This window comes from Neofelis nebulosa, chromosome 2 (assembly GCF_028018385.1).
Source record: "Neofelis nebulosa isolate mNeoNeb1 chromosome 2, mNeoNeb1.pri, whole genome shotgun sequence".
Classification (NCBI taxonomy): domain Eukaryota; kingdom Metazoa; phylum Chordata; class Mammalia; order Carnivora; family Felidae; genus Neofelis; species Neofelis nebulosa.
This window is the reverse complement of record NC_080783.1, coordinates 166,803,053-166,818,684: the sequence shown is the minus strand read 5'-3', so window position 1 is coordinate 166,818,684 and position 15,632 is coordinate 166,803,053. Positions and strand designations below refer to the sequence as shown.

Here is a 15,632-nt window from a genome sequence, read left to right as displayed (position 1 = left end):
AAGTGAAAAAAATTAGATAATAGTTTTGTAGAGCTTTCCTCTACAAAAGGTAAAAAGCACACTATAATGAAAAACAGCATTTGAACAGAAATTCATGTGAGTTTTAATTCCAACTCTGCAACTAATTTGGCTGGCTAAGTACATCAATTATTCTCCCTAGCCTTGTAATAAAAGAGACTGAAGAGATAGGATATGTAAAATTTATAATAAAATGCAAAAGCAATTAAAAATTATTAAAAATACTACCTAGGGCCAGAGTACCAATGACAGTCATTATCATGATTATCATTACCAAAGATCCTTGCTAGCAAAATGGTACTGTGTAACCAGAACTAAAATGTACTACCCAACACAAAAAGAAACTCTACTGGAAGAATTTTCAAGATGCTGCTTTTGATCTACCTTAGATTGGCAAATGTTATAACATTCCAAAATACTCAGACACTTTTAATAGCCTGCAATGTGGAAAAAAAAAAAAAAGATACCTAAGTTTTCTTATAAGATACTTTTATCATCTCAAAAGCAATTTGAACTGCAGAGATCTGAAAATGCAAACAGAAGCTTTCACTTCATTTTGGTTGTTAAGATTATTTATTTGAAGCTAACATAACAAAAATCAAGGCATCTCTGACTCAGGTCTATATAGTGCTAAAAAGATTCTTTAATCCAAATTTTTAGAAGTGAATGAAACGCAGATCACATTCCAAGTCAGAACTGTTCCAACAAGTTGTTCCTTACATCCTGGCCCCTTCTCATGAATATTAATGAATGAAACTGGTATTTACTAAACACAGATGTCAAGCAGTGTGTTAGGTACTTTATATTAGATTACTTTATTCTAACAAGTCTAAGGAGGTATTTTCTTTCATTTTCTTTTTTTTTTTTTTTTTTTTTTTTTTTTAACTAGGAGGCTCTACACCCAGCATGGAGACTAGTACGGGGCTTAAACTCACCACCATGAGATCAAGACCTGAGCTGAGATCAAGAGTCGTTTGTTTAACCAACTGAGCCACCCAGCTGCCCCAAGAGATATGGGTATTTTCACCCCTAACACCTAAAAAAACTGAAGCTCAGAAAAGATAAACAACTCAAAGTCACACAGATAGGAAGCATCAGAACTATAACTCCAAACAAGGTCTAAGACTGAACTACTCATCTTCCTTCCATAATATACAATCCTCAAGTACACATTACACCCACCACTACCCCCAACTCCTACACCCACAAATAATGAATGACTTTTCCTTTAAAAGATAAATAACTATAGTGGCAAATAAATGTCAGGGAAGGAGTAACAATGAGTTACTAACCTATTACCAGTATTAGTACTAAATTTTCATGTTCATTCATAAAGAAGGTAGAACAGGGTAGAATAGGTATTATCAATAGTTGTTTATACTGAAGAAATAAGAGCCCAGACAGGTAATATAACTTGCTGTAAATTAAAGAGATGACACTCCCATATTCTGTTAGAGAGCTTTATAGTTTCCAAAGTGCTTTTTCACCAATCCACATAGGATTCATCAAACACTTATTAAGCAATAGCAGGATTCATTCTACGAGTTTGAGAAATGAGAGAACTACATAGGCAGAGATCCCTGCCCCCATGGAATTTACATTCTAACAGGAGAGACAGAAAACAGGCAATAAATAAGCAAATTTTATAGTATATTAAAGGATTAAGTGCTCTGGAAAAGATAAATAGAAAAATAGAATAAGAGGGTTTAAAACACAGCATTAGAAGGGGAAGAGCAGGTTGTAGTTTTAAACAAGGTGGTCAGGGCAGACTTCCGTGAGAAGGTAACAATTGAGCAAAAACTTACAGGCATAAAGGAGTTAACCATGCAAGTGGAGAAGACTAGGCAGTAAACTAGGCAAGAGATGCTAGATTGGTGGCTTAGATGATGCTGGGAGCAATGCAGGTGAGAAGTGACTGTTTTCTGGATCTATTCTGAAGGCAGAGCCAAGAGAATTTGTGAACACACTGGATGCTGGGTAGAAGACTGAAGGGTCAAGAATGACTCCAGGGTTTTGGAACTGAGAGGCTAGAAGGACAGAGTGTGATCAGCTGATATACAGAGGCTATGGGTGGAGCACACTTTGGAGAAAATAATAGGGACTTCAGGTTTGGACATGTTAGCTAGAGATGTAAAGTGGCCTGTTAGACATAGAAGTTGGAGTTGAAGACAGAGGTCTGGCCCAAATACAAATTTGAGAATTTTCAAGCACATAGACAGTATTTAAAGCCATGGAATCAATTCTGGAACTGAAAAAGGTCTTTCATACAAGTCACCCTCACCACTGATAAAGTCTAAAGGAATCCAGTGATATGTCCAAGGTCAGACACATATAAAGCAATTCTAACAGAGCTGCTATTCTTTAGCCCTGAATTTTCTTGACAACACTGTACTACCATCTAGTATAAGTAAAGGATTGTTCTTTGAAGGCTAGAAGGAGTTTAGCTTCCAGAAAAGATCCCTTAAATAGCGTGCGCATAAAATATGGAACCATTTTATCCCCATTTCTTAAAAAGCATTATGTGAAGACATTAAATATATATAATACACTGTAGGTGCTCCATAAAAGTTTAATAAAGAAACAAATTTGCATTAAATAGCCCCTTACTGTGATACTATTTGAGTATCCAAATCCCTCCTGTCAAAGTGGTTATATTTAAATATTTTTACTTACCTGATATTTAAGCCAATGAAGTTCGTCCATGTGAAAATATAATCTCCACCAAAGACCATTCCAATATAAGTTATTAATATATTCTACAAAGAAAAACAGCAATATGCTGTTACACAGGTTTAAATGAGCTTTTCAATATTCATGTAAACTCATCCACACAATGGCCCAAATGCCTATCCTTAAAATATAAAATCAGATAAACAGAAAAACCCACCAATCCTAAAATGAGCACAGTATGAGTAAGGCCACTAATAAGGAAACAATGACATTAACTTCTTCCCAATCTAAATCTCCAAAAGCTAAATGCTTTCACTGATAATTATCACAAGATTATCCACTTTCCCTGTCCCATGTTATAGGCTGACATTATAAATTTAAATAGAGAAACACTAGGGGTAGAAAAAATAATGCACATTTAGTAATCTTAGAAAAGAATGCTTCTTCCTCCCATTGTGGTAACCATTGACTTGTGAGGGGAAAGTGAAACAGGAAAACCTCACAGGTAAGCATCTCTCCCTCTTGTTCTAAAAAGGAAAAAGGGGATGGTAGGCAGTTCACCAACATCAACATTGTTTTTAGAGGCAGCTTCTTTGGTATCTTAAGAAAACACATGATGGGCGCCTGGGTGTCTCAGTTGAGTCTGTTAAGTGTCCAACTCTTGGTTTTGGCTCAGATCACAATCTCGAGGTTCATGGGACCAAGCCCCACACTGGGCTCCGCACTGACAGCAAGCAGCCTGCTTGGGATATTCTTTCTCTCTCTCAAAATAAATAAATAAATAAACTTACAAAAAAATACCACATATGAAAAGTCGTCTCAAAGTAGCATACCTAAAATTACCTCTCCTGATTCCCTAAGCTCCTAGGTGTAAACATCTGCTTCTCTGGCTTCCTTTCAATTATCTTCAGACCACAGAGGTGAAATAAACTTTCCCAAAGTTCAAGCTATTATTCAATTCTTCCCTAACCTTCTCTCTTTCACATTCACAAGTCACTGCCTCCCTCTCCACTATTATAGCCGTCGTAAATGATAAATGTCACAAACATTTTTAGAACCTGGGCTCTCCTAGATTGGGCCTATGGAAGCAGAACTACCACAGCATTTTTAAAAGGCCAAAAAGAAACCTCAAAATTAATTGTATAATGGGAGTGCCCTTTGAGAGAACATTCAAAATCATGTCAACCTTTTCTAGGTCTAAGCAAGTTACCTTAGAACAGCTTTTCTTATTATTTGAGGGGAAAAAATAAAAATAAATACCATATAACAGTAAATAAGGTCAGTAGGCAACTTGAGAAAATGTGTAACAGGATCTCACTTGAAACAGAGATCTAGAGAGAAGGCAGGTTAATTTGCATAGATTGCCCAGGGAGCTACAGATAGGGAAAGGACTCAGAATCCAAACCTTGCTGCTGGAAATCAACCAGGAAAAGACAGCAATGCCCCCAAAGCAGAACTTAACTAGCAACCACAGAAGAATCTATGCTAGTAACTGAAAACTAAGACGGCAAGTTTCAAACTTTAGTCTACCAGAGAATCACCTGGAAACCTTGTTAAAAATGATGATTTCCAGGTTCTACTTTAGAGCCTCTGATTTAGTATATATGAGGTGGGCCCAGGAATTTCCACTTTTAACTAAGTAACCTACATAATCTTCCCACCATGATTAAGAAAAACAAGAAATACTGACAGTCTCTTGGGGCAGTGACTGAGCTAAAAGGGCTGTGACGGGAGGCTGATGAAAGAAACTCCCCTGTGGCCCATGAGGCTCTGAACCAGCAAGGGCAGCAGCGCACTCCCGTCTGAAGATGGAAGACATCCTTCAGCAGTGATACAAGGCAGCGAGGACCAACAGTGGTTGTAAACTAATCCAACAGTCCAGTTTTTCCCTCCCTCTAGACTTTGGAAGTAAAACTGCCCCTTGGGGACAGAGTAAATTAATAGGGTTGTGTGGGGAGGAGGAAATATCAAAAGAAAGGTACTGGACTGTATGTTAATAAGAGTGTGATTATATTTGTACTCCATGCTGATAAATAAAAAGAAAATACACTAAGAAATCTTAAGCAAATAGGTTCGTTACTAAAAAGAAACACTGACTGGGGCTCCTGGGTGGCTCAGTCAGTTGAGCTTCCGACTTCGGCTCAGGTCATGATCTCACAGCTTGTGAGTTTGAGCCCCTCGTTGGGCTCTGTGCTGACAGCTCAGAGCCTGGAGCCTGCTTCGGATTCTGTGTCTCCCTCTCTGTCTGCTCCTGACCCACTCATATTCTGTCTCTGTCTCTTTCAAAAATAAATAGACATTAAAAATCTTTAAAAAAAAAAAAAAAAAAAAAAAAGGAAACACTGACTTTCCTACACTGTCCTTTTTGGCTAAAAACTGGTAACAACAACTGGCCTGTCTCTCAGGTTCTTGCTGTTCTTATTCTGCATTCACTTTGCTCTTGAACCATTTACTTTACAAAACCAAAACAGAGCTGAGAGCTAACTTGAGGGGCTAAAACTATTTTAGCAGCCTAGGCCTTTGAATTCAGATGAACTTGTCTCTGGCTCTCATGGGAATTCACACAACTAACTAGTTATAGCTTAATTTAGAATTTTATTTACACCAAACACTCCAATTCCATGATTTGAAGTCACAGACCTTATGAAATTTTAACCCAAATCTAGTTTCCAAAGTGAGGGCAAGTGGACACCACTCCATGGAGATATAAAGGGAAACATAGCAGAGCAATGAAAACTTTATTGTGCAATCCCTTCCCTCACTATTGACAAATGGGGAATCAGAAAGGAAGTCCCAAGGGATAGTATTCTTTTCCCCAAATGATCAAGGGCCTACCTCTCTGTCTTACCCCCCCGCCCACCCCCGCCCGGCTCTGTCTTACCTTTTTTAGAAAGCAAGCCTACCCTGCTAATTCATTTGGAAATCTGGCATGCTGTGGTGTTGGAGATTAAAGCACTAGAAGCACAAAATCAGATGAAACAGGCCTCAGGCTTCAAGCCACTAACTTCAGCTCAATATTCAAGTCAACTTGGCTCTCCTGGCTGAAGACAAATGAGCCTCCCTCAAATAAAAGGGATCTGGAGGAAATGACATCACTGGAAATGTCAGACACAGCTTTTAAAAGTGGGCCATTTAAGGTCTGGCTCATGCACTGGAAAAATCCCTTGATTAATTTCTGGCAGGCACCCTTTCCCTATAACAGCCAGAACTGAGTAAGGCAGAGAACAGAACAGTTTTCTTGGGGGTTACAGGGACAAGCCTATCACCTACCCTGTCTGAAATAAGCCTAATTCTGCTTCCTCTACACTAAGATAACACATTCTTCTTTTCCCATACTCCTCAGAGCCAAGTTGCCTGAAAGTGGAGATTATACCCCCTTGAGTTCTTAAAGATCATTTTAGAAACCATCACCACAATCTGCCAAACCAAGACATTCTGTCAGAAAAAAAAGGATTATAGGGGCTTAAGACCACAGAGAGACTTAAAGTAACAACTTTAAAACAAAGCAGGTACCCAAAAGCTAACAGTATTTTTTTCAACTCACCTTAATACAGCCAACTATTGTAGTTGTAAGAGCAGAATTATACTGCGTGCAGAGTACTGTGGCGTACATCAAGATAAACCTGGAATGAAGAAGGAAGAGGTGTAAGAGCCAGTTGCTTACTTTATAGCAATCTCTAGCCAAGAGAAACAGCGTTGGCCATGCTAGCACATTGTAGTCACTATGAGCTTTCCCCACCTCACCCCTGCATGTACTGCAGCTTTAGATTTTAAAAATCTCACTAAAAAGAAACACATGTCCATTTGTTGACCAGGTGTTTTCCCCAGCTACCCTCACCAAACCCTTGAAACCACCGTTGCTAATCCTGAATACTCTTTTTATATTATATTCCCACTTAGTCACCTAACCCAGATAGAAAGCTGAGCTCACAGACCACGAGTCAGGTGTGCACCTCCCATGAGACAATATGACCCTTGGACCAGGAGGCAACAGAGATTCTTAAAGATGGAAGAAACCCAAATCAGCACTACCTTAAGAGGGGCTACAGGTTCACTTAACAACTAAGTGGCCCAGCAGTTGGAACGGCCAGATTTACAAGGCTTCCAAGCTGGAGTACCAATGCACCATGTCAATTTTATTTTGAAGCACTTGCTCATCATGTACCTGGCTTGTGCCAGATCTAGTCATAAACACCAACTAAACTGACTGGCCAAGGAAAAAATTCATTAGGGAAATACAAAGGTGAAGAGAAGAGGCACATTAGCAGATACCCTCTTATTTTCCACATACACTCTTCTGAGAGGAAGATAACCTGGTGGAGAGAGTCAGACAGCCCCCAATTCAAAGGCTGCCACTGCTGCCTGCTAACTGTGCAAATTTAGACAATTTACTTGAGTTCTGAGCCTACTTTCTCATAGGTAGGTGGACAGAAACATGTGTCCAGTGATTAATATAGAAATAAAATAATGCCTTTTGAAATATTATGGTGCTTATCACATACTAGGTTATTTGGTAAGTATTCATTTCTTGTCTCCATCCTTCTGAGTATGACTCTGGGATCAGTTTAGTAGCCCCTAGGGCTACGTTCCCAAGGGCTGTGAAACCACCTGAATCTGGAAGTTTAATTATCCTATGCTGATACATTCAAGACACAGAACAGTATACTGAGGAATGAAGCAAAAGGATCCCAGAACAAACTTCTCTAGGAAAACTATCTGCTAACAAGGAACAAAGGCTTACCCCATCACACAAGAGAGAGTGAACTGCAGAAGAAAGAGGGTGTCGGCCCAGCCTTCAAAATCCATTGCCTGTAATACACAAGAAAAGTATCAGATTGTAGAGCAAGCCCTCAAAATCAGCTGTCCTATTCTTTAATCAAAATCCCATGGAAAAAAATCCTATGTTGCTCCCACCACACACACATATACATTTCCCTTCATCACTCAAGGGATAGAGAGTGATTTTTAAGAATTTGACATATATGGAGCTGAACCAAAAAAGCAGTTTCAGAAGGTTTCCTCCTTTCTAAAATGTAATGTGAGGAAGGTCTTGTACTTCTCCCTGTTGGTTCAAAGAAACGGACATTTGCTTGAAGGCAGAAGCCATATCTGAGACCTGGCTAATCTGAGCAGCTCTCCCAGATGGCTAGTATGAAAGACTTTCTCAAACATTGAAACATACTTCTTTCCTACAACATGTGAAAACTCAAATACAGCGTTAGTTACACAAATTTGGCTGAGGTCTATGCAGGGTGAATTACTATTTTAAAACAGCTGATGGTAAAAAGCAAGGTTTTGCTGCTGTTTTGTGTTTAAGCTAAAAGCAAAGGAGTGAAGAGAAATGAAAGGGTGTAGTGATCACCTCATCTCTCAACCAAGAGGGAAGGTTTCCCTCTAAAGTACATAACGTCTCTTACAATATCAGTTTGTTAAGCAAATACGATAAACACTCCACCTTTTATCTTTCTGCCAACCCAATCAGCTTCAATTCTTGTCACTTCAACATAAATCTCATAGCTCCAAGGCTCCAGCAATACGAGGCTCTTCATTGTTTATAAAATGTAACACGCATTTTCACACTCATGTGCCTTTGCTTAGAATGTCCTTCTCAACACTCTCCTGACTCCTGTTGGCAGATCAAACTAAAACACAAGCAGCCACTATATGGAGCCTTCCTGATAAGAACTCTCTCCTCTGCCCCAGCAGTACTTCCCTCTAGGACTCTCTCTCCAAACTGCAAGTCTTTCTACACAGTGTCTACAGCTTCCTGCAGGAGGACCCACATCACATCTACCTAAGCAAATTCCTAACACAGCAAACAGTAGACATTCAATTTGTTCAAGGTTCTTTCTTTGTTGAGGCATAATATGCAAAAAATAAAATCAACCACTTAAGTGGTGATCCCCTCCCAAATTTACAACCTCTGATTATAACCTATGGCGACGTCTGATCTATTGTCTGTTACTAGAGTTTTGTTCTTCAACAATTTCCTACAAATGGGATTGCACAGCATGTACTCTTATGTCTGGCTTTTCACTTGGCATAATGCTTTTGAGAATCACTTATGCTGTGGCATCATTTTTGTTACATTTATTTTTATTACTGATTAGTATTCCATCTTATGACTATACCACAATCTGTTTAGTCACCAGTTAATAAATATTTAGGTTGTTTTCATGACTTGTTATTAATAAAGCTATAATGGGCCTTTGAATACAAATCTCTGTGGACATTTTTATTTTTCTCAGGTAGATATCTAGAAAATGGGTTGGCTGGTTCTTTCAGTAAATGTATCTTTAACTTTCTAAGAAACTGATGAAATAACTATACTATCTTGTACTCCCACCAGCACTCTATGAGAGTTCCTATTGCTTTACCTTCTCATCAGCACTTGGAACTGTATGAGACCACTGTAGTATAAGTAAATGGTATCTCACTATAATATTAACTTGAATTTTTCTAATGATTAACGAAGTGGAACATATTTTTTTTCTCTCTAATGATTAATGAGGTTGAGCATATTTTATTTTTTTTAAGTTTTTTTAAAAAGATTTTAAAGTAATCTCTGTACCCAATGGTGGGCTCACACTCATAACCCCAAGATCAAGAGTCACATCCTCTACTGACTGAGCCAGTCAGGTGCCCTGACTGAGCATATTTTAATGTGTTTATTTGCCATCAGTATTGCTTCTCTGGTGAAATGTCTGTCCAAATCTCCCAAATTTATCTATTTGTCTTATTACTGAGTTGTTATTTTTCATATATTCTGGATACAAGTTCTTAATTTTTTACATATATAAAAATCACACATATATATGATTATCATATATATGACTGTGTATTTTCTAAAAAATTACATATTATATATGATTATTATATATTATATACATGGTTGTGCAAATATATCCTCCCAATCTGTGGCTTGCCTTTTTATTTCTTTAATGATGCCTTAAAAAACAAAAAAATTTAATTCTGATGTAGTCTAACTTATTTTATCTTTTACAATTCTTGCTTTTTATGACTTTCCTATGAAGTTGAGATTTTCACAGAGATTTTCTCCTATATTTTCTTCAAGTTTTAAGTTTTAACTCTACATTTAAGTCTATACTAGGGCTGCTATAAATAAAGTTCCACCAATTGAGTGACTTGAACAACAGAAACTTTTGTGTCACACTCTGGAGGCTGGAAGTCAAGATCAAGGTGCCAGCAGGGATGGCTCCTTCTGAGGGCTGTGAGAGACAATCTGTTCCAGATTCAAGGCCCAGAGTTTTCCTTTTGGGAACGTTTTTAACTAAAATTCAATTTCTTAATAGAAATAGAGCTAAATAGCCCCATTAATTAATTAAGCCCCCTTAATTAATTAATTCAAGGCCTAGAGTTTTCCTTTTGGGAAGGTTAACTAAAATTCAGTTTCTTTAAGAGAAATAGAGCTAAATAGCCTCATAAATAGAAGCTAAATAGCTTCTAATTATTGTAATTTAGTAGAGCTTTTTAATTATTTAGTAGAATAGGGCTTTTCATGTTATCTACTTCTTCTTGAGTGAGCTTTGGTAGTTTGTCTTTTTAAAGAATTTGTTCATTTCATCTTAGTTTTTGAGTTTATGGCATAATGTTGTTCCTAATATTCCATTATACCTTTAGTATATGCAAGCTCTGTAATGATATCACTCTTTCATTCCTTATATTGATAATTTGTGGATTCTCACTTTTTGCCCTGATCAACTGGCTATGGTTGAGCAATTTTACTGAACTTTCATTGGCCTCCAGGTTTTAGGTTCACTGATTTTTCTCTATTGCTTTTCTGTTTTCTATTTCACTGATTTCTGCTCTTACCTTCCTTATATTTACTTTGGGTTTAATTTGCTCTTATTTTTTTCTAGTTTCTAAAGGGAAAGGCTTAGGCCACTGATTTTAGACCTTTCTTCTTTTCTAATATATGCATTTAATTCTATGGATTCACCTCTAAGCACCACTTTAGCAGCATCCCATAAGCTTTCCTATGTTGTGTCTTAAAAATTTTTAATGTTTATTCATTTTTGAGAGAGACAGACTGTGAGTGGCGGAAGACCAGAGAGAGAAGGAGACACAGAATCTGAAGCAGGTTCCAGGCTCCAAGCTGTCAGCACAGAGCCCAGTGCAGGGCTCGAACTCACAAACCATGAGATCATGCATAACCTGAGTCGAGGTCAGATGCTTAACCAACTGAGCCACCCAGGTGCCCCTACTATGTTGTGTTTTAATTTTCATTCAGTTTGAAATGTTTTATTTTCTTCATGATTTTTTTCTTTGATCCATGTGTTATTTAGAAGTGTTTATTTCCAAACATTTGAAGATTTTTCCATATATCTTTATGTTATTAATTTCTAGTTTAATTCTGTCCTGACCAGGGAACAGACTTTCTATGATTTCAATTATTTAAAGCTATTAATAATCATTTTATGGCTCAGAATATAGTTTAGCTTGGTATATGTTCCATGTGCACTTGAAAAGAATGTATATTCTGTTGTTTTTGAGTCGAATGTTCTGTAAATGTCAATTAGGTCAAATTAGTTGATGGTGTTGTTCAAGTGTTCTATAGCCTTAATGGCTTTCAGTTTAGTTGTTTTATCAATTACTGAAAGAGGAGTGTTAAAATCTCCAACTATAATTGTCAATAATGTACTTATCCTTTCTGTTTTATCAGTTTTTGCTTCAGATATTTTGAGGCTTTCTCATTAAGCACATTCATATGCAGGACAGTTATGTCTACTTAATATATTAACTCTTTCAGCATTATGAAATGTCCCTCTTTATGGTATAGTTTCCTTTTCGTTTACTATACTTTGTGCTTACTATACTATAGTTTGTGTTGAGCTTCTTGTATGTGTAGATTTAGTTTTCATCAAATTGGGAAAGACATCTGCCATTAATTCTTCAAAAAGTTTTTCTACCCACCCTCTTCTTCAGGACTACAGTTACACATATTATAGATCTCTTGATACTACCCTGCACGTCACTAGTAATCTGTTCATTTGTTTTCCAGTCCTTTTTTCTCCATGTGTTTCATCTTGGATAGTTTCTATTGCTATTTCTTTAATTCACTGATCTTTTCTTCTGTACTGCCTAATCTGCTGTTTAATACCTTCTACTTTATTTTTCAATTCAGGTTATTATATTTTTCCTTAAAATTTCATTTGGGTCTTTTTTTATGTACTTCTTTTCTCTTCTCATCCGTTTTCTCTCCACAATCCTTTACCACCTGTTGTCCAATGTCTGAAAAACATTTTTCATATATGTTTGGTATTCTAGTAGGTTCAGGCAGAAAGGTAAATCCTGTCCCTGTTATGCCATCATGGCTAGAAGCAAAAGACCAAATTCAATTACTGACTCGAATTATAAACCTATCTCATATGACGCCTCCACTGGGAAGCTTTGCACAAAAACCTGCATTCATATCAGGCTCCTTCTTGCCAAACTGTCAAGAACACTAAGTGCTACTTTTATCACTGACACTGCATGTATGTGACTAAGTACGTGTATGTATGTGACTATTTGTATATTCATGATCATCTATCCAGACACTTTGAATGCCTTCATGGTTTATCTCTGTATCCACAGTGCTTAACAAAGTGATAGCAAATAGATGTTCCATAACTGTAAAATGATGAAGAATAAATGAAAGAAGTCATACATAGTCTCATTCTATGCACTTTCATACCTGTAAACACACCCTCCTCTCTGATGAAAAACCATTAAAACACAATAAAGTACAGGCTGGGAGGACTCAGGAGACCAGCCTCTACCAGCAAGACTATAAATTCCTTGAGAGCAGGAACTATGTCATATATGTCATTTCTCCATAGCCCCAAGCATTTATAAGTGTTAGGTACAAATAGCTGAGGTGGGTTAAACATCCATGATCTCTGGCTTAGTATCATTTTCTACTGGCAGATGAGTTAGACTTTACTTGTTAATACACCCACACACCTAAGCACCTGGGTAGCTCAGTCGGTTAAGTGTCTGACTCTTGATTTTGGCTTAGGTCATGATCTCATGGTCTGGTCATTACATCGCCCCACATCAGGCTCTGCACTGAGCATGGAGCCTGCTTGAGATTTTCTTTCTCTCTCTTTCTTTTCTTTCTTTCTTTCTCTTTCTTTTTCTCTCTCTCTCTCTCTCTCTCTCTCTGTCTCCCCCTCTCTGCCCCTCCCCTGCTCATGCTCTCTCTCAAAAAAAAAAAAAAAAAAAAAATCATGGGAAAAGAAAAACATTTAATACACCCACATACTACTTGTACACACTATTAGATTTAAAGTTTTAGATTAAATCTATATAATTTTAAATTTTCTTAAAATGGCAAAAGTCATTTTACTGGCCTATAACTTGTTAGTTTTTGCATCGAGTTTAGTTTCTTTTTTTGAAGAGAAAGGCATAACCCAGAAAACCAGCAGGTGGGCACAGAAGAAGTATCTTTGGGAGGGTTATTGGTACAGAAGCCATTGTACCTAAAAAAAGCAGCACACCAGGATTCCGAAGCCCAGTATCTTGCACCACCTCACCACTGTTTCATTATGCCAGCATTAGCTTCTGCGAGGGAAGTTAAACTGGGTGCACATTAAGGTTTCTTCCAACTCTAACATGAGTGTTAGATCAGCTTCATAAGGAGAGACTTTACTTCAAACTGAAACACATAAAAGAAATATCAGGTCTGGGGCACCTGGTTGGCTCAGTCAGTTGAGCGTCCAACTCTTGATTTCAGCTCAGGTCAAGATCCCAGGGTTGAGGAACTGAGCCCTGCATCAGGCTCCACAGTCAGCACAGAAGTTCTCTCTCTCTCATTTTCTCTCTCTCTCCCTTTGCCCCTCTTGCCCACTCGTACGTATCCTCTCTCTCTCTCTGAAAAGAAGAGAAAAGAAAAAAAAAGAAAAGAAAGGAAAAGAAAAGAAGAAAGAAATCTCAGGCCTAAGAACTTTCCTCAACTCTAAATTATCCTCCTTTCCTAGATAAGCTACTCTTTTACTCCAAAGTCACTAAGAGAATAAGCTGGTGTGATGGACCATGAGGATTCTCTGAACCTTAGTTTCTGCACATATAATAAGAGAAATAACTCTACAAGGCTATCTTATAGAGTTGCTATCAGAATTAAAGATAATTATGGATACAATGACTGATATGAAGGAGGTCCATCTCATTCAAGAAATAATGTCAGTTTTCACATGTAAACGTCATTTCTATTTTTTTTTAATTAAAAAAAATTTTTAATGCTTGTTTTTGAAGGAGAGAGAGACAGAACACGAGCAGGGGTGGGGCAGAGACAGCGGGAGATACATGACTCCGAAGCAGGCTCCAGGCTCTGAGCTGTCAGCACAGAGCCCGATGCGGGGCTCGAACTCACAGCCTGTGAGATCATGGCCTGAGCCTAAGTCGGATGCTTAACCGACTGAGCCACCCAGGTGCACCTTAATTTTTTTTGTCAGTGACCTAGGAGTGGAAAGAAATCAGTTATTTGGCAAAGGCTTCAAATAAAACTCTCTATATACCTGAGCTCCTTCCCTCCTTTAGCTCTAAACATTTCTTCTGGTTTCATTTTGTATTTTTAAATCTACTAAGTCCCCATCATGTGCCAGGTCCCACAGTTGGCCTGCGGGTACTGTGCTGAAGACAATTTAGTTCAGGTTTGCTAATAAATGAAGGAACAAATTGTGACAATAAACAAGTACTACCTTATATTTGTGGAGTGCTTTATAGTTTACAAAATGCTTCTGCATACCTCATGTCATTTGATCCCCAAGTAACCCTGTGAGGTAGAAAGGCCAAGCCTTCTTATCCCCAGAAGACGAGGAGTAACTTACTTTAGGTAACACAGCTAATACATGGTAGGCTTGAGTGTATACACTCAAGCCCAAGTTTTTCTACACTGAGCATTACATTTTATTTGGAAAAATGCCCCAAATATATACTGTACAGTCCCCTCTGGGAACATAATAACTGTATCTATAGAATATTAAAATAAATCCCATGAACATGATTCAATTTACATAGAATTCAAAAATTGAAAAACAATTCTCACAGGATTGTTTTCCCTCCCTAAATACTAGGCCTGTCTCTGGAGAAAACCACTCTACAGCAGAAGCAGCCTATTGCATTCCTCTGCTTTGCCACAGGAATGGATCTTTGGCTACAAGAGAACAAGCAGCAGCCATTTGAAAGTATAGCTGTAGGATAAATATGACCCAAACACTACCTTAGTAGAATGGAGTCTACTCCTTATCATAAAGATAGCATAAAAAAACAATTGAAGCTACTGCTTATTAAGAGCTTATTATACTTCCGGGTTCAGAAATGTTAAGTAACTTTCCCCAAACCATCCAGCTATTAAGTGCCTGTTCTGTTAGTTAAGTACCAAGAAAAAACAAAGGCAAGGTAACATGTTCTGAGTTTTTTCTTCTAGATAGCTTCACATAGTTATCGTTATTGATCACTGAGCCAAAAAGTGGGCATTTAAATTCTAAATCTGCCATTAATTTTCTGTGAGTCCATCATAAAGTCATTTAACCTCTCTAAGCCTCTACCTAGATTACAAATATAGACAACAGTCTGCTCCATCTGCCTCTTGTGAGAAATCAATTCAGAGAATGAAATGCAGACACTTTATACAAAATTCACATACTTCCATCACCACTGTTATCTCTCAGTGATAGATTTGCATGCATATTTGTCTTCTCCCTAAGACAGGAAATACAGAAGGCACAGTGAACATATATTTTGTTAATCAAGGATGGGGGGAGAGACAGTTAAAACCAAATAAAATGTCTGCCTCCAAAGATAGCTAATAAAGAGCCAATGTGAACAAAATGACCTGCTTGGTCATTGTGTGACACAGAGCTCGATGGGCTCCCTTCCACAAGTCCTGCAATCTTCAAATGGCTGTGATTACAGCTGCACATACAAAGATGCTTAGCTTT

General features: G+C 37.7%; 1 protein-coding gene across 1 annotated transcript in view; it reads right to left on the bottom strand.

Annotated features, from left to right (window-relative positions):
• SLC35D1 (solute carrier family 35 member D1) overlaps positions 1–15,632 on the bottom strand; it is a 51,215-nt gene that overhangs the window by 16,525 nt on the left and 19,058 nt on the right. Inside the window, exons 9-11 of the mRNA XM_058717054.1 lie at positions 7,430–7,497; positions 6,233–6,311; positions 2,692–2,774 (exon numbers count right to left, since the gene is read on the bottom strand). Coding sequence (XP_058573037.1) covers positions 2,692–2,774; positions 6,233–6,311; positions 7,430–7,497 — 230 coding nt within the window. The remainder of the gene's footprint in view (positions 1–2,691; positions 2,775–6,232; positions 6,312–7,429; positions 7,498–15,632) is intronic.